Below are 26,136 nucleotides of genomic sequence, written 5' to 3'. Positions count from 1 at the left end.
CTACTCACAAAAGTAGCAGGAATATAGGCATGTGAGTGAATAATACTCTGTGATGCAGCTCGTTCCGGAGGTTTGGTATATGGGTCAGCACATCTTGGAAAAATAGAAAACAGCCATAGTGTAGATGGAAATAAACTTTATCTAATAAGTAAGACAATTGGAGGCTTACGGCTTTAGAAGGAAATACAGCATTGGGGATATTGTCTCAGATGCAGCATAGATCGTCTCGTCTGCTTCTACCCGCTGGCAGAGTCCGCGAACGTCACTTCCGGATCGTGACGTCACTTCCTGCCGGAGCTAAGGATCGTGAGAGTTCCCTTGCTTCTTTCCCTCCTCTACCAAGATGGCGGCGAAAGCCCGACTCGACGCGTTTCTGAAGACGTCATCACGTTGAAACGCGTCGAGTCGGGCTTTCGCCGCCATCTTGGTAGAGGAGGGAAAGAAGCAAGGGAACTCTCACGATCCTTAGCTCCGGCAGGAAGTGACGTCACGATCCGGAAGTGACGTTCGCGGACGCCGCCAGCGGGTAGAAGCAGACGAGACGATCTATGCTGCATCTGAGACAATATCCCCAATGCTGTATTTCCTTCTAAAGCCGTAAGCCTCCAATTGTCTTACTTATTAGATAAAGTTTATTTCCATCTACACTATGGCTGTTTTCTATTTTTCCAAGATGTGCGGACCCATATACCAAACCTCCGGAACGAGCTGCATCACAGAGTATTATTCACTCACATGCCTATATTCCTGCTACTTTTGTGAGTAGGAACTCGTTATTCACTTACACTTTATATTGTTTTTTACAATATCACACTATCCACTGTTTTTTTCTTTTTACAGTACCGACACACTTTATTGCAGTGTGGTCGGTACCGCAAGCCGGGAGATTTCCCGGCTTGCTAGTGGCCGCCCCTCGGCGTGCCGCGCGTCATAGACGCGCGGTCACGCGTCTTCGGGAGCGTGCGCCCCCTGCACGCACGTCCAGGGGCTCCCCGAGGGAGCCCTGGTGTCCCGCGATCGCGGGACAGCGGCAGGGGGTTCCGGGGGACCCGGCGGACCCGGCAGCGGTAGGGAGAGCGCCCCGATCGGAGGGCGCTCTTCCGCTGCTTCGGCCAAGAACGGGCAAATGCTCGAATAAACTTGGCCGCAGCAGTATGTGCATACGGCGACGCTCCCTTGGAACTTCATCTACACCATAGATACTGTATGCTGTCAGTTTCTCCATCAGTATTTCACAAGCGTTACTTTTAATGGAAGGCAAAAGGGGGCAGGGGTGTTGTGGGGTTTTTCTAGTTTCCTGCAACTGAGCACTGAACTAGTATCTGGGAGACTAGCCATTTTTCACAGTTGCGGAGCCCTTGAATTGGTTGCCTAGTATCGCCATCCACGAGTCTCTAGGAGCATTTCTATTTGGGTCAGTAGAATGTGGGAATCTGTCCTGCGCTTCCGTGTGCAGAGTGGCAGTCTGAGATTGTGTCAGACACTGGGGCAGCGCATGAGGGAGCTCCGCTTGGCCACAGAATTGACCGGTGCAGGGGGCTGTTGGTAACTTACCTCACCTGCATCTCCGGTCTGGGGCCTGCTCTCCTCGGCTGCTCCTGCGTGCCACCGTCAGAAGAGTTACTGGAAACAATGGCGGATTCCGGCGCAACTGCGCATGTCTGACTCAGAGAGGCTGCTGGGATCTTCAAAAAACTTTATTCATGGAACACACAAGGGCTAGCACCGCATTCTCCCCCTCAACGCGTTTCACCCTTAGGAGTAGGGCTTCGTCTTGGTCGTCCGTCTTAATGGAAGGCAAAAGGGGGCAGAGGTGTTGTGGGGTTTTTCTAGTTTTTTGCAACTGAGCACTGAACTAGTATCTGGGAGACTAGCCATTTTTCACAGTTGCGGAGCCCTTGAATTGGTTGCCTAGTATCGCCATCCACGAGTCTCTAGGAGCATTTCTCCTTACTATTTGGGTCAGTAGTTGGAAGATCTGGCTCCATAAATGTGTTTGTTTGTTAGTACCATATGTGGGTATTGTCCCCATCTGCCCACATTGTCTCCAGCATAACGATGATACCGAATATTTGATGAAGTTTGGTAGGAGTTAAACACCATTGATGTAATAGTTTAATAATTTTGCGTTGTCCTTAGATATTGTACATTAACTGCAGCCTCCCAAATATCACTCCAGTCATCTAGGTCTAGGACTAATTCCCTTTCCCTTGACATTAGTAATTAGTAGATACTGGAGGTAACTTTCATTGCCTCTCCCATGTAGCAGATAGACTTAAACTTACAGTAGTTATAAACCCACAGGGGTGATTTTCGGGTATAAAATTATGCAGATGGAGAAGCCTTAGAAATTCAGTATTCAGGAAATTTCTGTCTATATTTATTAGAAAGCCATAGAATATCCTCTAAATCTACAGCAATCCATGACATTAATTTCTAACTCTCTCAACCTCCTACCCATTACAGAAACGTGTCTCACTCCCTCAGATACTGCATCCCCTGCTGCTCTTTCCTATGGGTGTCTCTCTTTTATTTACAGTCCCATTACCTGTTTCTGGTTTTAATCTGTAGACTGGAATGCGTGACAATTTTCCTTTGATTAATGGGTTTATCTCCCAACATGTTAGCAAGCTTATGTTTCCTAGAAGTCTTAACAATACAATAATTACTTGGCCATAACTCACAAGAACTCACACTACTGGTAGATCTTTCTTTATTTTGTAAGTTCTATTTATCAGATGATGCACTAGCCAAATGATAAGCATTAAGTCCTCCTTTAATTTGTCTACAAATTGTAAATGAGGTCTTTCCTATATATCTACAGTAGTAGGATTGAAAGACACATCAACTGATAAATGGGCTTTCCTTTCAAACATAAGGAAATAAGGTGAGGATCCAGTGGCATCATTTCTAGTACTCTATGCATGCACCAAGTGGCTGAAATACTGGCACCATTTTGACATTTGCTAACTCTTCAATGTGCCTAACATGTCCAAAAGAGTTCTATTGAACCTTTGTGGTTGTGGATGGTAAGGAGTAGTTTGACATTTCTTTATACCTAGCATGGATAATAGTGCATATAGTAATCTACTCAGAGTCTCTTCCTGGATCTCTTTTGGTAACTCATAATGCACAAAATATTTTTCACACAATATTTTGTCTACTGATTTATGAACTCTTGTAGGATAGGCTTGAGCATGGCAAGTAAAGTGATCCATCACGACCAATATGGGGATTTACTAACAAAGTACAATTGAAGGCAGGGAAAGCTGCTACAGCTCATTAAGCTTTTCCTGGATTTGCTACTATCTGCCTCAGCCTGGCGCTGATCATACAGATATAGACCACATTGCCTGTATGCCAACAATAAACCAGTTAAGATTCAAAATGTCAGCCAATCTGTAGTTGGAAACCTCCCCCCAATTGTTTTTTTTATAGATTAATAGTTATTGTTCCTTATTCTGGGAGGCACGAGGTAAGCTACACTTAAAGGATGTGTCACACCTGTGTGGGAAATCACCAAAGAATGTGCATTTTGTAACCAGACGCAAAAGCTACAACAAACTGAACCCAACCTGACCTCTTCACCAGCTCTTCTCTAAAAGTCAGCTACACAGCAAGGAAGGACAAAGCAGAGTGGGTATAGTAAACATGACTTTACGATGCAACCACATTCCTGTCCACGTGTCTGAACAAGGACACCCAAAAAGCAAAATCTATTTATTTATGCAAATTTGTTAAAGGACTATTTAATGGCAGAGGTTCTCCCCCAAGTAGAAGTGTGTGAGTGTTTGAGCAGGTGCGTGTACAGCTGTGCAGTATGTGTAACAGAAGACTTAACATTTCGGAATGTTACTTAGGAGCAGAAATATATGCGTGCTATATCTGTATGTTCTGCAATCTGTCTTCATAATAAAAAAGTAAAGCTGATAACCAGGTCTGCAGTGTACTAAACTTCAATTTATTCATTTTATTTACTATAATCAAACATCCTTACATGTTTACATGCTAATACAGTTTCCTGAACTAAAAACTTTTTTTGGATGATGCAAACCGGCAGGAGAAGTTCATTGTCTGATGATGATAATTTTCTGAAGGTCTCAAAGCAGCAGCACTGTGCGTATGCTGGAAAAAAAAATATTTATTAGTGATTAGAAATGCAAAATGGTTAACAAAAAAACAGCTCTACATACTGTAAAACAGTAGGAGGGAGGCTGTGCGGCTTAATCTACACTGACCAACAGGAATGAAAAAAAAAACAGGAAGAAAAATTAGGAAAATATGTGTAATTTTAGAAGATTCGCCCATGTACAAAAAAAGGTTGTTTGCAATTTGATAAAGGACAATGTGTGCTGCCAGTTTTATCAGAAATTTTATCATTTATTAAACCACACGAGCCAGAAATCCTAGCTCAATAACACAACCAGAAAACTTGGTTCACAGTTGCCTTATGCAATCAGACATCTTACAATCCTATAGGAAGATTTGTTTTGTGGAAGTTTTACAGCCGATTGAGAAGAAAGAAGATCAAAACTGTTATAAGTAATGCAACAAGTGTTAATGATGAGTAGACAAAGCAGCTCTTTACAAATGTACCGTCTTGAGATTTTGTCATTACTCTTCTTTAAAGCAAGTTGCACCACTATATATTGGAATAGGATAAACTTGAATGTGGAGATGTATGGCTTAATAAAACACCTAGACGTGATACATGCCAACAAACTGGATGCACACAGCTAACAAAGCAACTTTTCTGGGCAGGAGTATGCTATACATTTTCACATTGGAAAAATACAGTAGGAACCTTTAGGCTACAATTACACACGATTGTGGGTACGTACGCTCAGCCTAATACAAATATCAATAATAGCATATAACAGGGTGCCATAGGACAAGTAATAATCGTTTTAACAGAGTAGGTTCAGGAGGAACCCAGAAAAGATCCTATATCAAGCACTCACTGTGGAAAGGAGGTGGATGATTACTCCGAGATGCTAAATATCTCTACAAATGGTCTATTGACCAGAGGCTAACCCTCAGCTGACATATATAATTCATATACTGTATGTCCACATAGGACTAAAAATGAAAAATACAATAAATTTTAATAAACATAATAAGTAAACAAGTGAACATATAATGTATGTGTACTAAAAATCCTCATAAGAGGCAAACGCCATAATACATGTGGTTGATATGTACCTCAATCACATGTATTATGGCGTTTGCCTCTTATGAGGATTTTTAGTACACATACATTATATGTTCACTTGTTTACTTATTATGTTTATTAAAATTTATTGTATTTTTCACTTTTAGTCATATGTGGACATATATGAATTACTGTATATGCATATGACAGCTGATGGTTGGCCTCTGGTCAATAGACCATTTGCAGAGATATTTAGCATCTCATGGAGTAATCATCCACCTCCTTCTTTCCACAGTGAGTGCTTGATATAGGATCTTTTCTGGGTTCCTCCTGAACCTACTCTGTTAATACAATTATACAGCAGGGCCCCGCTCATACGGCGGGTTCCGTTCCAGGCCGCCTTCGTAAAGCGGAAATCGCCGTAAAGCGGGGCCCTACTGTACTGTATTGTACCTTTGAAAACAGGGATGCAGAGCTGTAAACCGACTGTTTTGCTGACAAATGGCATCTGACAAGGAGTTGCGCACGCGCTTAAATTGTTGCTTTGTGACAGCCGGATACTCAGCTGCTGAGCGCGTCATGCTGAAAATTGCCAGAAAAACGGAACAGGCGCCAAGCCTAATGTATATGGTTATACATTGGGAAACACGGTATGAGCGGAACACTGTAAAGCGGAGCGCTGTAAAGCGGGGCCCTACTGTACACAAGCTGCTGGGCGGCAGCGCTATCCTGTGACATCACCGCTGCGATCCGGCAAAGCGGTAACTTGAACTGTAGTCAGGAGGCAGCCGGAATAGACAAGCAGGCGTGGCCATAAGCGGTTCACCCTCATTGGCTACACCGCTCACGTGACGCGGCCGTCGCCTGGCTAAAACAATTTTCAAAGTCTCCTCACGAGTCTGCCGCTTTGCAGTGCAGTGCAGCTCGACGTCACGATAGGTATTTAAGCTTTCATTTGATGAATGCACTTTGTTTCTCGCCGCGCGGCGTCATGCCTCTGGGTGATACTAGGTTAAATCACTGTCTTAGAGTGGAGTTTAGCGATGCACATGTTACAATAGGATGTATCAACTTGTATGCCCATTTTCCCTTCTAGCTGCAGCAACAGTTTCTGCCAAATCTGAGTTGCCATTAGCTTCTATCAACTAAACCAAATACAGAAGATCAGACACAAGGGAATAAAAAATTAATTTCATTCAATGCACCCCAGTGCTGGTGTTTAAAGATTGTTTAAAAGGCTGCTTGTGGAAGAGGTATGACATGAGAAGTTTGGAAACAAATAGAACTGTGTTTAGTTCTATAGACAGGGTGACATACAGTACCTGCTGCCGAAATATCAGTGTCTGCTGGTGGTATAAAATGAGTAAGTTCATGCACTTAAGAAAATTATAATACAAATGGCAAACTCTGCGTACCATAATTAGACTGAATTGATGACGCAAGAATTTAATTACATTTATTCAAGGTAAATAGATTACTGTACAATGACCGATTGTGTATTTGAATCCCAAACTGAGAAGTGAGATATGTGCAAGAGTTTAAGGCTTATCTACTGCAGATAGAATAGCTTAAGGCAGCAGCATTGCTTTGATAGCCGGCAGCCAAAAAGGCAATTGATACCTCATATAGTTAACCAGCAATAATAAAGCGATAGAAATGTTGCTTGGAAAATAGTTACAAAATGACTAATAGAGAATAGTAAAAAGCACACAATCAATTCCAGCGCGTTTTGTAGCTGTTGCTACTTCATCAGGGATGTTCTTGAACTAACATTTATTTACCAGCTGCATCTTCCATTTCAGAGCACTTGCTCCTTGCAATTGGGTTATTTGTTTAACCCATTAATCACTTTATAACATCGTCATATAACAATTCAAGTTTGAGTGTACCTTTTTACACCTTATCAGATAGGAGGGGTACAACTAAAGGACTAATATAACATACACTTGGAAAGAACAGAACCCTATGCAGTGCACTCAAAAGATAACCTCCTGGTAATGGACTCAAAATAATACATTTTTATTGTATATCAAAAAACTAAATCTAAAAACATGATAAAAAAAACCTGTATGTGAACACTGTAGTAACAGTATAGAATAAGCCTGTGTTACCTATGAGCTGTAATAGTAAGCCGAGCTCAGTCATTTGAGGAAAACTGTATTCTGTGTCCAATGCATACACAAAACATACCTTTTCCCTTGGTGCATGAGATCAAATCCTTTGTTGATTTCTTCAAATGGTAACTTGTGAGTTATCAGCCCATCCAGTTCAAATTTCTTTTCCATGAAATCACAAACCAGTTTAGGAACATAATCTTTGCTCTTCCATCCTGTAATAAAAGTTACATCGTAAACTTTAAAACAAAGCATAATGTATTAACAACAATATGTTTCTTATATAATGCCAACAGTGTATAGAGCGTTGTACATAAAATAATACATGCCCAATGAATCTCTTCCCTAACGAACTTACAATTTTAGTTTGGTGACGAGAAGGAATAGGGGGGAAAAAACACTAACAAAAAATTAACAAATCAGCACTAACAACTCAGCCTAGTCTCTCAGGCGGTGCTCCCCAGGAGTAAGAAATTGAATGAATTAACAAAACAGCGTGGGACTCCTAAAAGAAAGGAATCCCTGTAACTCCACAAAATAGGGGCACTCCCTGAATAGCTGAAAATGCACATGTAATGATGTATGCAACAGTGTGCAAACTAGATACTGGGTGATGAATGTATCAGTAAATGTCAGTATCTAAATAGTGTAGCCAGACAATGTGTATCATGTCTAAATGCTGAAAAAAGTATCAGCTTCAAAAAGATAGTAACCACAGATCATACTAAATTGACAAAAGAAGAAAAATAGTCCCATAATGTCTATCACAAATATCCTGATCCATATTAGCCATGTAAGGCAATATGAGGGTATGATTATAGCATAGGTGTGCAGGTAGTCCTAAAAGTTAGGTATGAGGCAGTCAAGGCATCACACAAGAGGTAGCAGCATTGATAGTGTAATCCACATCAGTTCTCTCAGTTCTCTGAAGCACAGGGGAGACGGATGCTCTGAGACATCACAAACATCCATATAAAAAAAAATATATATATATTAGCAGTGTGATTAAAGCATGGGATTAAATGCAGATTGCAGATTATTCAACAAAAACACAACTGCTGTCCTTTATTTGCTAATAATTTATTATTTTATCCACATCAATTTTTTCCTGTTTGTTAAATTTTGTATGTGTACGATTATGTTGAATAATGTATAAAGAGTATCATAGTGCTGCCCCATGATCTTCACATAAAGTACAGTACCTCCAAACATCGACCCTTTCAAGGTGCGTCCAGTGAGGATCAGCATAGGATCGAAAGAAATCTTAGATGTTGAAGGAGCCACTCCAACTATAACTGAGGTCCCAAAGCCATAGTGAGAGGACACAAGAGCAGATGTCTGAGGAAATGACACACAATAAATATATAGTCCTGTCACGTACAGCAAACATTTGAGCACATGTTCTGCATACAGGACAAGGTTAATACACAGCTTGCAATCTGCCCCACTTTTCACCTCTGCATAGGTCCCTCAAATGGATAATAACTACACCATGGGACAAGGGGTAATACACAGTTGGCAAGCTGCCCCACTTTTCACCTCCGCAAAGGTCCCTCAAATGAGTCATATCTCACCTAAATCCATCCCCACATTCCACCTATCACGAACAGCACACAAGTGGGCACATGATATGCAACCGGGGTAATACCCATGACTATTCTAGCCAACTCATCTTTCGCCTGTACAAGGTACCTCCAATGAAATAATATTAACTCCTTACTCAAAAGCAATCATACTGTATCTATACACGGCCACCACCAGAGATAGTTATGCAAATAACATGTGTAAAATTAATATATTTGCCAGGGTCTTAGGTCCCTGTTTATGATAGAAAAAACTATTCACTTATCACGCAAAAATCTATTGTAGCAGAATGTGTCCGAATATGTAAATACTCTCCACAGAGCATGCAACTGTTCATTCAAAGCCCAAAGCATCACTTATTAAATAAATACATTTACACACGCACACTAATTATATATGTAAAACAGGAAACAGAAAACCCTATATATTACCATATGCCTACATTTTATCCCAGGGAGGTCACTGGCGCAGACGTGAGATTCACATGGTGTCCAAACACACATCTGTTGAAATCTGTTTTTCATAAACCCTTGCTAAGCTTTAAGTACAATTTTCCCCATTGAAACAACATAAGCCCACCCCTGTCATAAATCAGCTGCGAGACCGACAGTTTTATGACAGAGAAAAGAAAACTTTACACGCGACATTTGAACCCTCCCTCAATATATAAACATACTCATAACTTTCCTTCTGTAATACTTAGACACATGAGTTATATTAACAGATTTGGGCACTCATCACGGTAACAATGAGACTAATCATGAACGTCTTAATCCTAAATTTGATATACAAATCTATATCTGTCTCTGAGTACCTGCTGGACCTGATGTGTCTGTAATCATTATATGCCACTCGGTGCCACGGATACACATAGGCAATGCCCAGCATGTTCAGCAGATGACGTCACATGATCTTGTCATGTTTAATAAAGTTCTTCACTGAAGCTTACCCTGAGTGTCACCTCTCTCTGGAAAGTACCAGTAAGTCCTCACAAACATTTAGCTTTCTTTGAAGCTGACAGACCAGTATCTGCTCATCGTTTACAACCCTCTAAACCCCACGTGTCACCTTGAGAGGGCCATCCGTGACAGGCCCACCCAATTAAGCCCTCTTTGAAAACAAGCAAAAACCCGGAAAAAGTCCTGACCTGTTACAAACCCGACATATTGTATTTTAAAATCAATTGTAGCTCATTAACTCTTGAAGCACCAGATGGCTTAAAATACATAATATCTCATGATATTATCATGACAAGTCCTAAATAGCTTTATGCTTTGATGATATAGGGGGAACACACTTTTAACCCTTTACACCTTTCATCTTTCTAACATTGCTAAGAGAAAATGTATTAATATATTTGAATGCATAAAAGTATTTTCATGCTCCGTTTGGGGTGGTGGATACTTTATCATAAAATTATGTTTTTTATTTATACCTATATATTTTTTGAGACTTCAAAATTAGGAAACACTACATTTCCATGTTTATAGAAATCTATTAATTTGCTACAAAAAACTTGGGCCACACATTTATATCAGCAAAACAAGATAGGAGTAATATTAACATCAACATCAGATACCCTTTTTCCCATGGTAACAGGGAAATGGCTTTATTTTATAATAAATTCTATTCCAGGACCTTTTAAAACCCAGTACCGTAAAGCAGGGGTGCTCAAATCCAGTAGTCCCCTCCTCCCCCCCCCCCCCCCCCCGGTCGGGATTTCAGGATATCCCAGCTTCAGCACAGGTGTTTCAATCAGAGGCTCAGTCGAAGACTAAGCCTCTGATTGTGTTACTTGTGCTGCATCTGGGATATCCTGGGGGGCCTTGAAGAGTGGAGTTGAGCACCCCTGCCTTAAAGCACAACTCTAAGAGTCTGATTCTACATGTGCCCAAGCAACCAATCGGGTCATTTTCGGCCAATATTGTGTATTGAAGTGCTGTGTGCATACCAGGATGGGTTAAAACAAGACAAAATAACACCATTAACATTCTTCTAATTAGAAAATATTTACTTTCTAGAACACATTATAGGTCAATAATCATATTTGCTGGAATGTGCTACTAACCATTATATCAGTGTTTCCAACGCATTCGAAAGAATAATCCACTCCTTCATTTGTCATCTTTGCCAGCACCTCATGAATGGGATTCTCGTTGTCCTTTGGGTTGATACACTCAGTGGCTCCTAACTCTTTTGCTTTTGTAAACTTGTCACTGTTTATGTCTACCCCAATGATCCTGGCAGCACCGGCTACTTTACATCCAATGATCACAGAGAGGCCGACTCCTCCTAACCCAAATACAGCACAGGTGGATCCAGGCTCAACCTGTAGTGGGTGAAATGTTCAGACAGAAATGTTGAATCGTAAAACATTCATAATGCTATAGTCAGATCAGTTCAAAGTCACATTCCTCCAAACTTCCTGCACACCCAGTTCTGATTTAAGGATGGCTTGCTTTTCATGCCACTCAATATGCATAACCATTGACATAATCCCCATAGAAAATTAAGGGAGCAACAGAGAGTATGTTAGAGGTATTGCAATACACGATTTTGGTCCAAAACAGCAGGGCATCCAAGCCTTTCTACGTTGTCAAATGTGTGCTTAATTTTGAAAACAATTCTTGGGCAATTCTGATTCTAAATAATTTACCGTTTGACGCACAGTAAAATTATACACAGGCAGGGGTTTTCTGCATCTCTGTGACAATATTTTTTTCAATAAAAATTATGGGGTGACAAAGCAAAAAAGCCCCAATATCATACAGCTTTAAGGGTTTAGACCAGAGGTGGCCAGCACGACAACATTCGGAATGGCTCACCAGTGCCGGAAGTTGGGCCCCCTCGGAAGTTGTGCTGAACTTCTGCATCTTCTCTGAATGCCCAAGCTCCCCTCTGCTGCAGTAATGGAGGCCGCCCCACCCCCCCGCCCAAGTTAAAATGCTTAGAGTGGGGGGGTTATTTTGAAAAAATAGGAGAAGGGGGGTTGAATGATGAGAGGAGGAGGGGGATTGAGTGAGAGAGAATATGGGGGGGTAGGAGAAATTGAGTGAAAGAGGAGGAGAGGGGGGCCAGTAGAACAGTGGTCCGCAAAAAAAAATTGTGTTCATTTGTTGGTACCTTAAAAAAAAAAAAAAAGGTTGGCCACCCCTGGCTTAGACAAATGAGAAAAATATGGCATATAATAAGAAATCCCTGACCTTGAAAGGAGTGTGTTTTCACACGCGAAACGCGCACGTCGGCAAACCAGGAAGTAACAGACATTGTCCTGTGCACGAGACAGCATAAGGTCTGTTTTATGGTAAGCGCATGCGTACTAGCGCGCGCTTCAATGAGAAATACCTGTTTCCCTATTAAAGTGTCTCTAGTGCAGACGCGTTGGCGCGGCAGCTGTATGGAAAGACAAAGAAATGTGTCTTTTCCAGCGGCTGTCCTACCACAAGCCAATTACATTGAGGCCTACCCTTGTGACATCATGGCTACGCCTCCTTGTCGTGCGCATAATCTTTTGGCCTATGTGCACAAAACTTGCGTGCCACAAGCACGCGCAACGTAATGCACGCAAGCGCTTGCTATAATACAGGCCTGACGGTGTCGCCGCTACGCCGCTGTTCCCTGTCTGAAATATATCCAGCACTCAGGCCTCCCAGCATCAATGATTCATAGGGGTTTCTAAATCATCTATTTGTCTGCTTCCTGACCAGTTACTTGCAGGGACACATTGCTACTGTGTATACCAAATAGCTAAATTTTTAGTCAGAAGATGCTACTGTGTTTCATGCTCATAGTGTCAGTGAGAGCGGTGTTCTAACCACAGCTTCTCACAGCTCTCTTCACGGCACAATATACTAAAGTATCTACTAAATATACTAAAGTATCTTAAGGAGGCATATACTTATGGCTATAACTTAGCGGGTACTGATCCCGTCACTATATGAACCTGTATCTAGATATTCATTAATACTTGGGCAGATTTAGATCTTGGACCTATGCTGAGATTCTTGATATGTCAACCTACTGTTGATAGTATTCACAGCACTATATAGTATCTAAAGGGGCATATACTTACACATATTCAAAATGTAGGGATACTGACCCTTCAGTATATGTACCTGAATCTAGATATCTATTGTTACCTGGGCACATTTACACTACCTGCGCTAAGATTCTTTATTTGTCAACCTATTGCTGATAGTATTTAGAGAGGTTGCTGATCCCTGTATTTCACACATCTGAATATAGCTATGACTGCTACTTGTGCATTTATAGACTACTTGGAATTAGATTTTTTATATATCAGATAACTGATAATAAGTGTACTGAGCCTTGTACTTACAGTAGATTGACATTACCAAGCTACTGTATTATTGTAACTCTATACAGGAGCTACAGTAGCTATTCACTGACCTCTATGCAGCAATCACTTACTGATTCATTAACACACTTTGCAGCGCAATAGGCAGTTATCTGCATACTGTTAGCTAGTTGGTAGAGGGTAATGATCCCTATCAGCTGATTATATATGTATCCTGGATCTTTATTTTGCATTTACTTTTGCTATTACTGAGCTAGTTATGTTCATATAGCTCTATGCAGGAGCTACTCATTTACCTGTGCATAGCAAGTACCTATTGATTTAATAACACTATATGATAGTATATAACCTTTCACTACTATCTCTTTGATTAGAGTGTACTCAGTCTTTAATTTGTTCTGTACTCTTATCCAGTTTTACTTACAGGCTACGCAGTCTGTCTACTGTATATATGCACACTGTGCAGTAACAGAGACCATTTAATCCCCTATTAGCCAACTCAACAAGGAATTATTGTATCCTTGATTGTATGTTGTTGGGTGTGGATCCTGTAGATTCAGTTATACCCTACAGTTTTTAAAGACTAGCCCATATAGACCCTAGCACTCACTCTAGTGCTTCGTTTGGGTTATAGTGTGTTGATCGTCATTATTTACCTCCATTATTTAAAATGTATCTAATAAAACCTATCAAAGTTTATGCTGATTTGCAGCTTGGATACTTTGAGGAATAGTGTCTACAGTAGAACACAATATGGATTATTTATCATAGTATTCTGGCTGCAAAACAAAGGCAGAAAGTTGTGCAAAAAATAGCGTCAGAGTCATAAATAAAAAAAAAGAAAATGTATTCAATTGGAAGTTATGGAGCATTTTTGTGTGCTAAATCTGATGCAGTTTCCCCCCCACTTTTACAGCCTAGTTTTACTGGGATGCAATAATATTATAGAAGGTCTGACTGTGTCCTAGCTGTTTACTGACAAATGCCGAAGGCCATGCTGACCCCTCAACTAAGACATAAAAGCACATCCACATTTTGTCCCCTGTGAAAATGCACATTTTATGTTTGTGAAACCCGCAGTAGCATCAAATCATGTTTTTACTGCCTAATGATGAATGATAAATCAACACTTACCTTGGCAGTATTAACAGCAGAGCCATATCCTGTGGAAAACCCACAGCCAATCAAGCAGACTTTATCCAGAGGGGCATTATCATCTATTTTAGCAACAGCTATTTCATTCACCACAGTGTATTCGGTGAAGGTGCTGGTGTTTACGAAGTTGTATATCAGCTTCCCCTTGCAGGTAAATCTGCTGGTATTGTCAGACATCAGCCCGAAATATTTACCCATGCTGTTTAAGAGACACACAAACAGTTTTCTTCAAAGCACAAATATCTTTTAATATTCAATTTATGGACAAATATTTGCATGAGAAAATGGTTGAGGTAGTGTATATGTATATGTGTAGGTGAACTATATGAGAATTACCATGGAAGGATCAAGAGGTGTGTTTATTTAGCTATATACCTCAAGCCTATATGAGGGCAAATCTATCTACATAGATTATTTGGAGACATATTTTAGTTCTCCAATACATATGACTGCATGATTGTGAGCACATACAGTACTCTGATTACAGTCATAGTCACTATACATATGTTGTTTATATATATTTTTAATACCAATTATTTTATTCATTTTGTGACATTAAAGTAAAGTTTTAAATAATTCAGAAACCACATCAGTGACAGAGTGCTCAGAAACTAGATTTTCTGTTCTTGTGTATTTTTTTCTTTTTCTGCTCAGGCATTGATTACATTCTAAAGATTGAAAGATTTTACAATGTACATTCTGATTAAATCTGAGACACTCTATACACGTGTTCCAAGAAAAGATCCCATATGATTAAAATTCATGCTATTAAACCACCATAACCAAGTGAAGTCTCCAGAGACTATGACATGAATATGATAAAATGATAACTAACTCAGTTTTATAACATAAGTTGCTCTTTGGATTTATACAACATCTGCATTCTCCGCACTGAGGAATACAAAGCGGGATGACTTTGTCTCCTAGAAGAAAACAAAATACATATACTGTATTAAAACTGCAAACTGAACACAATAAAAAAAAACTTTAATGAAACATTAATTATTGAACTTTAAAAATGTATTTCTTCTTTATAAAATTAAGGGGGGGTCACCATTTTCAGTGTCGGGATGTTGGTGCCATTTTTAACATAAGGGTAAGACAAGGAACTTGAGATTAAAAGTTTATCAAAATGGGTATAGTTATATACTTTATTGCCCCTAAATAGATTGTATTATTGTCCATTCCAGGGCACAATCAAAGCACTAAAGAAACAAAGAGGTTGTCAAGATTCTTTCGTAAACTGGAAGACTGGACAGATCTTACAACAGTATTTGTATGTATATGTATATTGCATAATTAAGGCAAAAGTGGAACAAGAAAGTTGCACCATATTTACCAAAGAGGACTAATCACATTTAGATAATGATCTTTTCCCATTGATAAATCTGGTGCAGTTTTGTTTTTTAATAGGCAAAGTAAGTAGATTATTTTCAGTGTCACTGGGAGTAGAAAAAATTATGGAACGAAAACATATGTAAGGGAAGACATTATACCTGGGTTCTGCTTTATTGCTGGTCTTACCTGGTTTTATTTTAGTCACTCCTTCTCCCACACTCTCCACTATACCGGCAGCCTCGTGGCCCAAAATCACGGGAAATTTAAAGTCACTAATTGCTCCACTCTGAAAATGGTGATCTGAGCGACAAATCCCTGTGGCCACAATCTGCATGAAGTCATGAGATTCTGATTTAGAGACTGACTCTTGTACAGAAAACTACAATATGCAGCATCATGTCTCCTTGTAGAACTGTAATCACTTGGATAATTACATCCATCCAGGTGAGTCTAAATCAGGGGTGGCCAACTCCAGTCCTCAAGGGCCACCAACAGGCCAGGTTTTCAGGATATTCCTGTTTCAGCGCAAGTGGCTCACTCATAATGACTGAGCCACTGATTGAGCCACCGTGCATAGGCAAGAATATCCTGAAAACCTGACCTGTTGGTGGCCCTTGATTATTGAAGTTGGCCACTCCTGGTCTAAATAAATGTTTGACGGTAAATGATCAGATGCAGGAAAATCTCCATTTAATAGTCAATACAAACGTTAAGTAATGAAAAAAGTAAATGTGTAGAAATCTTTCGCCTGCTTATATTTTGAGGACAGCCGCTGAAAACAGAAAAAATAACAGGTCATCTTCACCTTTATGCGAACTTCATGAGCTTTTGGGGGAGCGACTTCAATCTCCTCAATGCTAAACGGTTGATGGGGGCCCCAGGCCACAGCTGCCTTGCATTTAATTACCTATACAATATAAAACATATAATTACTATAGCTGAAAGTTAATCATTAAAGTCTTAATGAAACTGTGTTATGAAAATCCAACCTAAATTAAGTAATAGTTAAGTCAATGCTTGGAATATTGCATACCATGGGCTGTTTATAGCTGTGGGAATGCAAATAGGTTTAAAGCTTCACGTATTCTCTCTCTGTCCTCTGAGCACAAGTGAAACGTGAACTAGGTTACGTCAGTGAACAGCCAGTGGGAGGATAATTAATATTTGTGACACAGTATCATTTACACCTGTATATGTTATCACTACAGAAATAGGATGGAAGAACTCAGTAATATCTGTGCCAATTTAGTATGTTTTGTACAGAGATACAAGGCAAGAATAAAGATGGGCGAATGTTTCTGCAGAAATTCAAATCTGCCGTGGATTTGCAAGTTGGATTCAGCCGCAGATCTTCGTAGAGCTGTCTCAAAAAGGCGCATTTGCTTTTTTTTCTATCCCTCAAAATTCACAAACGTATTTCAATGTATAAAAATCCCGCCCTAAAAGTCCCTACCTGATACCCACATACTCACCCTACCACCAGCCCAGTCCCACACACCCTCCCCCTTCCCTCATAATCACAAAGTGAACAACAACAGGAAGGAAGGGAGAGGTAGCGGGGAGATAGACGTGGGTGAGAGAGAGGGGGGAGGGAGAAGTGGGGGGTGGGAGGAAAGAGAGCTGTGTGTGGGGAGGAAAGAGAGGTGTGTATGTGTGGGGGGGGGAGATAGAGGTGTCTGGGGGAGTGAGAAAGAGGTGTGGGGGGAGTGAGAGAGAGGTGTGGGGGGGGGAGTGAGAGAGAGGTGTGGGGGGGGGAGTGCGAGAGAGGTGTGGGGGGGTGAGAGGTGTGGCGGGTGAGAAGTGTGGGGGTGGGAGGAAAGAGAGCTGTGTGTGGAGAGGAAAGAGAGGTATGTATGTGTGGGGGGGGGAGATAGAGGTGTGGGGGGATTGAGAAAGAGGTGTGGGGGGAGTGAGAGAGAGGTGTGGGGGGGTGAGAGGTGTGGCGGGTGAGAAGTGTGGGGGTGAGAGATGTTGGGGAGAAGCTGAGGAGGGGAGCATGTGGGGGGAAGCTGGTGAACAGGGGAACATGTGGGGAGAAACTGGTGAGGAGGGGAGCATGTGTGAGAGAAGCTGGTGAAAACTGGGGTATGGAAGAAGCTGGTGAGGAGGCAGGGCCAGTGCAAAAACTAGGCGACCTAGGGCGGCACATTTTGAGGGAAAGTGGAGACTGAGGCGAGTGATGGCAGCAGCATGACTCACGGGAGTCTGGGAGCAGTCGCAGAGCGGAGGAGGAAGCGTGCACTCTGGAGGGGGGTGAGAAATGTTGAAGAGGGGGTGAGAGGATGAAGAGGAGGTGAGGAAAGAGAATGAGGGGTGGTGGAAAAGAGAGAATGGGATTGGGGAGAGAAGATTGGATTGTGTCCGGCTGGGGCAAATACAAAAGATTACTATATATATTTTTTTTGTGTGGGGGGGGGGGGAGGGTTTGAAGCTGATGGTTCACCTAGGGCGAAATTACCCTTGCACCTGCCCTGGACTTTTGTAAACTATCACATCTACCCCTAATTTCTTCCTTTCAGTCTCTGTTCACAGAAAAGCTTGTTTTACTGTTTTGCAAAACGTTATTTCTTTATCGCTCTACTTTTCACCCTAAACAGAATTTTCTCTCCCATTTAGGATCTCTCCATGAAGCTCACCGATTGTTTATTCTTGTTTATTCTTTCCCTGCACAATGGAAACTGTTCATCAGAGTTTCATGACAGCCTAACCAGGGGGGTACAGTATATGGCAACAGGAATCAGATTATTTAAACAAAATAATATTATTGCTTGCAATGGGATTTATTTTTTTGAAAAATATGCTGCAGATCTTTCTATCGCCACTGCCTCTGTTATGCAAAGAGGAGACCCTTAAGGCCCTTTATAAAGTATCCTGGGGGTTCTGTATCTCGCAGCTATAAAGTACATAAAAGTGTTGACTGGAGCCGTCAAGTGAACAGCACTGTATCTGTTTACACCAAATCACACTCCGCAGAGAAGTGTGACCCCTACAAAAGGGGAAAAAGTTCAGAAGCAGACAAGTTATTTACAGTATCAAGGTTCTCTGGCTGCAAAACAATGACTACATTACTCTAGATTTATCGACAGAAAATGTTCCATTTCAATAGGATCCAGTTTCTTTATTCATTTTGTTGGTTTCTTGCCCCAATTTTTCAGCGGAGAGACATATATATATTTATTGTATCTCATGAACAAAATGTGCGTCTGGTGACACAAGCCTACATAAAAGGATTAAAAGTAGCGAAAATTACCTTGAGGCTTTGAGACGAATTGTTGAAATTCATCGCTAGGATCAATTTTATTGCAAAAAAGTTTAATTGTGTCCCTTTATCATTAATATATAAAAAAAATTCTTTGAGATATTTGAAGCAATTCCTGTAATTGCCCTAGAATTGAAGCCCTTTTGCTTGATACATATATCCCACTGCTTTCAGTAGGATTCTTTTGATTGATGCATCTAGTGCACTTTTTGTTCCATTTTTGTCCCACATACAGTATGCAGATCTGAGATCTTTATAAACCTCTAATTTCTCACTGCAAATCAACGGCACAAATTGTGTTTTTTTTTCTTCTAACTACTGTAGTATTGCCTTAATTTGAAGCCAGGAAAAAATAAATCTTTTCCCCTTTCTCTATATAGAAATTAAAACATTTTGCTTACTTTTCCGGTGGTGCCCATCTCGATTCCAGTGTTTCTTAACTTGCAGATTATGATACAATTATTAGATGCGTTACTGTACTGTAGCTAGTTATACTATGCATATGCATAAGCCACGAGTTGATTCTACTGTCAATTATTTTACAGTAGATGTGTATTTGCCAAAACTGAAACACCCTCCCACCCATCCAATCAAATGGTTAGATTCCCATAACTAAACAAACAATATAATCTTGCTGTTTCCTCACACATAGCGGCTTGGCGCCAATATAAGTTTAACTCCTACAAAACTAGTTATTGCTAAATGGAACATTAGTTTAAAAAATATATATAAAAACCGCACTGGAAAGAACAAGAAGAGATATAAAACAAATGCAAAAATACGTTGATCAGTGTAGACTCCTGCTTGAAGTTCTCCTTCAAAAGTGGGATAAACTGGTTGAAAATAAGTTCACTAGATGAACCACAGGAAAGAAATCAATTGATTTCTATATTTTATTTTAGTAAATGTTGTGGGGGTTTTGCACAGATTTGCTATACATCAACTGCATACCTAATAACAATTACAACCTCTCTTTCATTAACCTAACTAGAGCAAAAAATACTTAAATAATTAGGTATATAATTGATGTATATGTAACGGGTATTCCCTGTGAACACAGACGCTACTGATACTGTATTTTACCTGTGTGGCTCTCAGGAGCCTAAGCCTTCGCTCGGGGAGCCTGGGGTACATATATATAACTCTATCTCGTGGTGCAACGCCTCCACCTGGGAGGGATCCTGACAGTGCGGGAGGGGTCCCTTACAGGACTCAAACCAATGACACACACTTGGTATGAATAAACAAGAATAACCTTTACTGATATGCATATAATAATCTTATACTCTAAAGTCCCAATGTCATTCAGTCCCTCTTCTGAGTGTATAACCCTTGCCCACCACCGTGTACCCCCACACCGTGTCCACAGTAACCCTTGTCCCGTGGTCAGCACTGCCACTATGTATGAGTATTCTGTAGGTGGTGCACTTGTGTAACAGTACCTGCCCAGTGCGACGGCACCTGGGCGTTCAAAGGATCTTCGAAAAGGATCCGGCGACCTCCTGGCGACGTCCGGTTCCTCCAGCGGATTGATCAGTCAGGGTTGTCCACCCTGGGTACAGTTCCGCTCTCGGCGGAGTAGGCTTGATCCCAAGCCTCTTGGTGGGAAGTGCAGCGTCCGCTGTGTCCCTAACTGACACTGTAATAGCTAAGGGGCAGGGTCCCTAACATGGGGCCTGTCCCTGAAGCACCACAAACTACTGAGTGACTCAGGGCTAACTGGGGCCTAGGGGGCTGCTGGCATAGTGCAGTGGGTCACTGACCCCTACACCCTCACCTCTTTCCCCTAGCCTCTCATGGCCCCGACTGACGCCTCCCTGCGCGCGAAATGTATCAAATCCCTGTGAGCAGGGAGATACTTCAGCCCTATTGGCTCCTTGGCATCACATGGGGTCCCCTAAGGCTCATGGGACTTGTAGTCCCTGCTTAGAGCCTTCTCCTCATTGGGGGCAGTTTGCGCGCTTCCACTGCGCATGCAAGAGCTTCCTGGCTGGCCACCGCGATAGAACCCTTACTGCACATGCGTGCGCAATCTAAGATGGCGGCACCCTGCACCGGGAGCCGCCGGGAGTCCCTAACGCCGCTCCGCTACTGCCCAGTAAGCCCTGCTTACTGATGATGCACGCCGGGCGCGTGTCCGCGCCTGCACCCGCGACCGGCCGCCCTACTCCCGACCGGGCGTGAGTACCCGGAGAGGGGGGGGGTCCGCTGAGCAGAGGGGGACCTGGCTACATGCTCCCCCTGGTAAAAACCTCAACGACACCGCTTGGGACACATGACTTAGGTAACTATATACAGCAGTTATATAATGAAAATGGCACAACATCATTATATAATAAAAATGCAGCAATCAAATACAATCTTACACTTGTCAGCTCTATATCAGATTGTACATTTCATTGAACATCACAATGACGGACTGCACTTTGCTGCAAGCCCACTGCTGAGCCTCATAATGGGGTGCCCCAATTTGGTCATAGGTTACCCGGTTTGGAGGGTACCTTACTCTTTGGCTCCTATGGAGCTGTTCTTCAGCAACTCCCTCTGGGGAGAAATAGGTACAGTCCTGAGGCTCAGCCTCTTCCCTTGAGGGTAGAAAAGTCTCTGAACAGTCTCTTTTTGGCACAAAGCACGGGCTCAGTGGATCCAAAGGCTGGCCTGTTGGAGCCACCTTAGTAGGCGTTGGCCTATGGGGACCTTTACCCGTAGCTCCTCCGGGAGATGCCCCTTCAGTGGAATAGTCCCTTTGAGAGGGTCCTTCCATAGTAACCTTCAGGAGTTTCAGAGTTGGTATAATTATTTACAGTCTCTTGACCACTCTCGGAGTCCGCCAATTTATGTTTTCCTGGGACTCCCAGATTACGAAGCAACACAGCGTCCCCAGGACGTAGCTCCCAATATTTGACTTTATGGTCGTATCATCTTTTGTTGCCGGCATTCAGTTTAGCTGCAGACTTCTCAGCCTTTTGGTAAGCTTGTTACAAACTGTCCTTAAGTCTTTGCACATATTTGAAATGGGTAGCATTGTGTATCCCATCCGTTGACACTCGAAGACATACATCTACTGGCAGTCTCGCCTCTCGCCCAAACATAAGGAAGTATGGGGAGAATCCAGTTGACTCATGGCGGGTACAGTTGTACGCGTGAACCAAGGCCTCCATGTGTCGACTCCATTCTGTTTTCTGCGCACCCTACAGGGTTCCGAGCATGTCGAACAAGGTACTATTAAATCGTTCTGGCAAAGCGTCTCCTTCGGGATGGTACGGAGTCATCCGCGATTTAGCAACATTCAACATTTTGAGCAATTCCCGGATCAAAGTGCTCTCGAAATCCCGGCCTTGGTCGGAATGAAGACTGTTTGGAAGACCGTAGTGAACGAAGTACTTCTCCCATAGTATTTTTGCCACTGTGATGGCTTTCTGGTCTTTAGTGGGGAAGGCCTGAGCATTCCGGATGTAATTGTCCGTGATGACCAGCATGTTGAATATTCCTCGTGTATCGGGCTCAATGCACAGAAAGTCCATACACACCAGGTCCATTGGGCCAGAACTCTTTAGGTGGCCCATGGGCGCTGCTCTTGTAGGTAGGGTCTTGCGTTGTGAACACTAAGAACAACGGCAACAGTGTTGTTCTACCGCTTCTCGCATTTTGGGCCAGAAGAAGCGGTCTCTGACCAACCCAAAGGTCTTCTCTATACCGAGATGTCCATGTTCATCATGTAGAGACTTCAATACCATATATCTTAAATTCTGGGGTAGAACCAATTGTCGCCTATCAGGGTGGTTGTGATATTGCACTACCCGATAGAGTAAGCAATTGTCCATTTCAAACTTGTCCATCTCACGCATTAACAACGTGATCAGGTCTCTGGGAGCACATTTCAGTAGAGCTGGATTCTTCCTTTGAACAGCTTGCCGATTGATGCTGATTACCAGATCTCTCATTTGGTAGTCCACTAGGTCTTTCCATCGTATTACTTTGTCGTGAGTTATATTAATTCCATTTGGATCGCAGTAGGCGGCTGGGATAGCCTGCGACTGGCATCCTAAGGAATCTGCAACCCATAGTTCTGAGAGGGCCACTTGATTGTTGACGATGGCAGCTGTGCTACACATTGCTCGCATCCCTGGCCCCGGGATTTCTTCCCACTCATCATCATCTGGAGTAGCACTTAGTCCTGGTCGTCGGGATAGAGCGTCAGCTCCAATGTTCAAAGGCCCCGGCTTATACTTCAGAGAGAATCTGTAATTACATAGAGGTGCCAGCCATCGGTGCCCTGATGCATCCAATTTGGCAGAGGTATTAATGTACATGAAGGGATTGTTGTCCGTCCTTACCTCAAACGTAACACCGTAAAGATAATCATGGAGTTTTTCCGTGATTGCCCATTTGAGAGCCAGGAACTCTAGCTTGTGTATAGGGTATTTCTGTTCACTGGGTGTCAGACTGTGGCTGACGTAGGCTACGGGCCGAAGGCCCTCGGGGTGCTTCTGATGTAAGAGGGTGCTTAGTCCATTGAGACTGGCATCCACATGCAGAACGTATGGTTGTTCTGGATCAGCATACGCAAGCACCGGTGCTTCGGTCAGGCTTTTCTTCAAATTCAGGAAGGCCTGTTCACACTCAGACGTCCACTTATCACCAAACGGTTGACGGGCCGACATGGCCTTCCTTCCTATATCTTCGGGAGATATCTTCAAAAGATTGTTCAGGGTTTTAGCTCGACTGGAGTACCCTTCCACGAAGCGATGGTAATACCCACAGAAGCCCAGGAATGATCGCAGTTCCGTGACATTCTCAGGATGCGGCCAGTTCACTACCGCTCCACTTTGGCCAGATCGGTGGCAATTCCTTGAGCAGACACGATGTGTCCCACGTAAGTCACTGAGGTGTGAAAGAACCGACACTTGTCGAGCTACAACTTCAACCCTTCTTTTCCAAGACGGTCTATCACCTTAAGCAGCCTCTCTTCGTGCTCCTCCAGGGTCTTCCCGAAGACAATGATGTCGTCCAGGTAGACTAGACACTCCCGAGGGTTCATGTCTCCGATAGTCTTCTCCATCAGTCGCTGGAAGGTAGCAGGGGCCCCACATATGCCTTGGGGCATACGCGTAAATTGGTAGAAACACAGGGGGCAGACGAAGAGCATTCGGAATCTCTTCAATGCGAGGAAGGTTGTGTTGGTCGGGTACCGTACAATTATTCAGGGTTCGATAATCGACACACAGTCTTACGTATTCGTTCTTCTTCCTTACCACCACTATGGGTGACGCATAAGGACTCTGAGACTCCGTCAAAATCCCAGCGGTCTCCATTTCTTTCAGGACGTTCCTTACATCGTCCACATCCCTGGGGGCGATGCGACCAGAGCGTTCACGGAACGGAGTGGTGTCACTCAATCTAATAGTGTGTTGGGCACTGCGACTGCACCCCACATCCATCTCACTTGTGTAAAACACCGTCCTTCGTTCATTCAACTTGGCTGTCAGTCAATCCTTCCACTCAGAAGACAGCATAGAATCTCCGAAGTTGAAATCCAGATCGACTAACTGCTCCTCCACTGCAGCGGCGTTCACATGTGGTACTGTTTCCACAGGGCTGACCGGATATATGCGGCCCAAACTTCGTCCTGCATCAAGGTCCATCGGGAATGGAGAGATATTCTGAACATATATGTAGGTTCGTAGAGGAATTTTAGTCGTCCACTCTCTCACTTCGGGTATTACCCTATACCCTCTCTGAACCTCTTCCTCAGGGGTACTCTCCAGAGAGAAAAGATGGTCGGTCTCATCTCGATCGGGATAACAGCACTAGACAGCCATACGTTGCACTTTCCCTGGTAAAATGGTCGTCAGTCCGCGTTGACGATTGTAGAGGTCCCTGTGACGCTCTAAAGCATATACCCATTTGCACTCCTCCCGTAGTACAGGGTCAAGGAGTGGATTGGCCATTGGTAATTCATTGGTCTCTTTCAGGTATGCTCTGATTACAGCTCGCACTATATCAGTATTTGTTCCCAAGATGATCGGGTACTGACACTGTCCTTGAGGCTCAGGACATACCATTGCTTCCACATGCATGCGATGTTTCTTGCCGGTTTTCAGTTGGAGTATCTCCAGTTGAACCCTCACAATCTCATCGATGGGGTAATCTTTGTTACTTAACCCCCTCACCTTCATATGTTCCGCCGACCTCAGGGGACAGTGTTTGAGGTGTTGGTCATAGAATTGTCTGTATATTATGGTCACTTGGGATCCGGTGTCCAGTAGAGCAGAGGTATAGATCCCTTCTAGTGCCACACACACGATGGCAGATAGGCCTACCTGACTGTAAGCATCCCCTGGTGGAGTTCCATCGTCGGGGCTTAGGTCAGTAGGAGCTTCGGGAGGCGCAGGGGTGGCCTCGGATATCTTGGCTTCTGTGGTCTGTATCCGGCAGATCATGGACCTAGCCGAGCTTCCTTTACTTGGAGTTTTTTTGTCTTGGTTGACTCCTTCGGGGCACTCTCTGGAGAAATGGCCCTTCTGTCCACAGCCATAGCAGACAATATCCTTGGGATCAAACCGTCTTGGGTACGTGGGGGAAAATTTCCCCGAAGTTCGGCCTTTCATTGAGGGCGACTTGGGTGGCTCCTCTTCTTCTTTGACAGGTTTCTTGACCCAGCGAGCGGAGGCTCCCTGAATGTTACTCATAAGCTCTTCTTTGACCTTGGTGGACGTATGTAGCTTGGTATAGTCTTCATGTCCCTTGACTAACCCCAAAATGTCCATGAATGTAGGGGGAGGCCCCTTCATTAGGGAGCACCTAATCATGATCACTATGTGATGCGTGGGAATGGCCCCTCGGAGGAACTGCTTGCGCCGGTATTCGTCCATATCTGAGGCTGGAATGAGGCCGCAAGTTCGCAATTTCCAAAGTACCAGCTGAATTCGTTGAAGGAAATCTGACAGGTCTTCTTTCTCTTTCTGTCTGAGACCATAATATTTGAACCACAGCTCACTTTCCTCTTCATCTTTGACATAGATCTGGACTAACAACTCTACCATCTGATGAGCAGAGAGATCAGGGTCTTGGTCGCGCTGTGCACTGATCATGGTGGATGCCGGGGGTCTGAGGCTTTCCAGGATTCTCTGCCGTCTTACCGCTTCAGAGCAGGGCCATTCATCGATCACCTTGAGGGTGTGTTCCTTCCAAGACCTGATGCCTTCTTCACCTG

At 42.9% G+C, this 26,136-nt stretch overlaps 1 protein-coding gene across 2 annotated transcripts; it reads right to left on the bottom strand.

Annotated features, from left to right (window-relative positions):
• Positions 1–3,940: 3,940 nt before the first annotated feature.
• LOC142499672 (alcohol dehydrogenase 1-like) lies at positions 3,941–19,457 on the bottom strand. 2 transcript variants are annotated; one of them, XM_075609385.1, is made up of 9 exons: positions 19,322–19,457; positions 16,467–16,568; positions 15,848–15,989; positions 15,159–15,246; positions 14,303–14,522; positions 10,919–11,179; positions 8,469–8,604; positions 7,343–7,481; positions 3,941–4,125 (listed from the first exon to the last, which is right to left on the bottom strand). In XM_075609385.1, exons 1-9 carry the CDS (start codon positions 19,337–19,339, stop codon positions 4,101–4,103), a joined length of 1,131 nt encoding a protein of 376 aa, XP_075465500.1. In that variant the 5' UTR covers positions 19,340–19,457; the 3' UTR covers positions 3,941–4,100. The 2 variants fall into 2 exon arrangements, with proteins under 2 accessions (XP_075465500.1, XP_075465511.1); XM_075609396.1 differs by lacking the exon at positions 19,322–19,457 and adding an exon at positions 16,695–17,049.
• Between the last annotated feature and the right edge of the window lie 6,679 nt (positions 19,458–26,136).

Source organism: Ascaphus truei, chromosome 1 (assembly GCF_040206685.1).
Source record: "Ascaphus truei isolate aAscTru1 chromosome 1, aAscTru1.hap1, whole genome shotgun sequence".
Taxonomy (NCBI): Eukaryota; Metazoa; Chordata; class Amphibia; order Anura; family Ascaphidae; genus Ascaphus; species Ascaphus truei.
The sequence above is the reverse complement of the archived record's forward strand: the minus strand, read 5'-3'. Positions and strand labels throughout refer to the sequence as shown.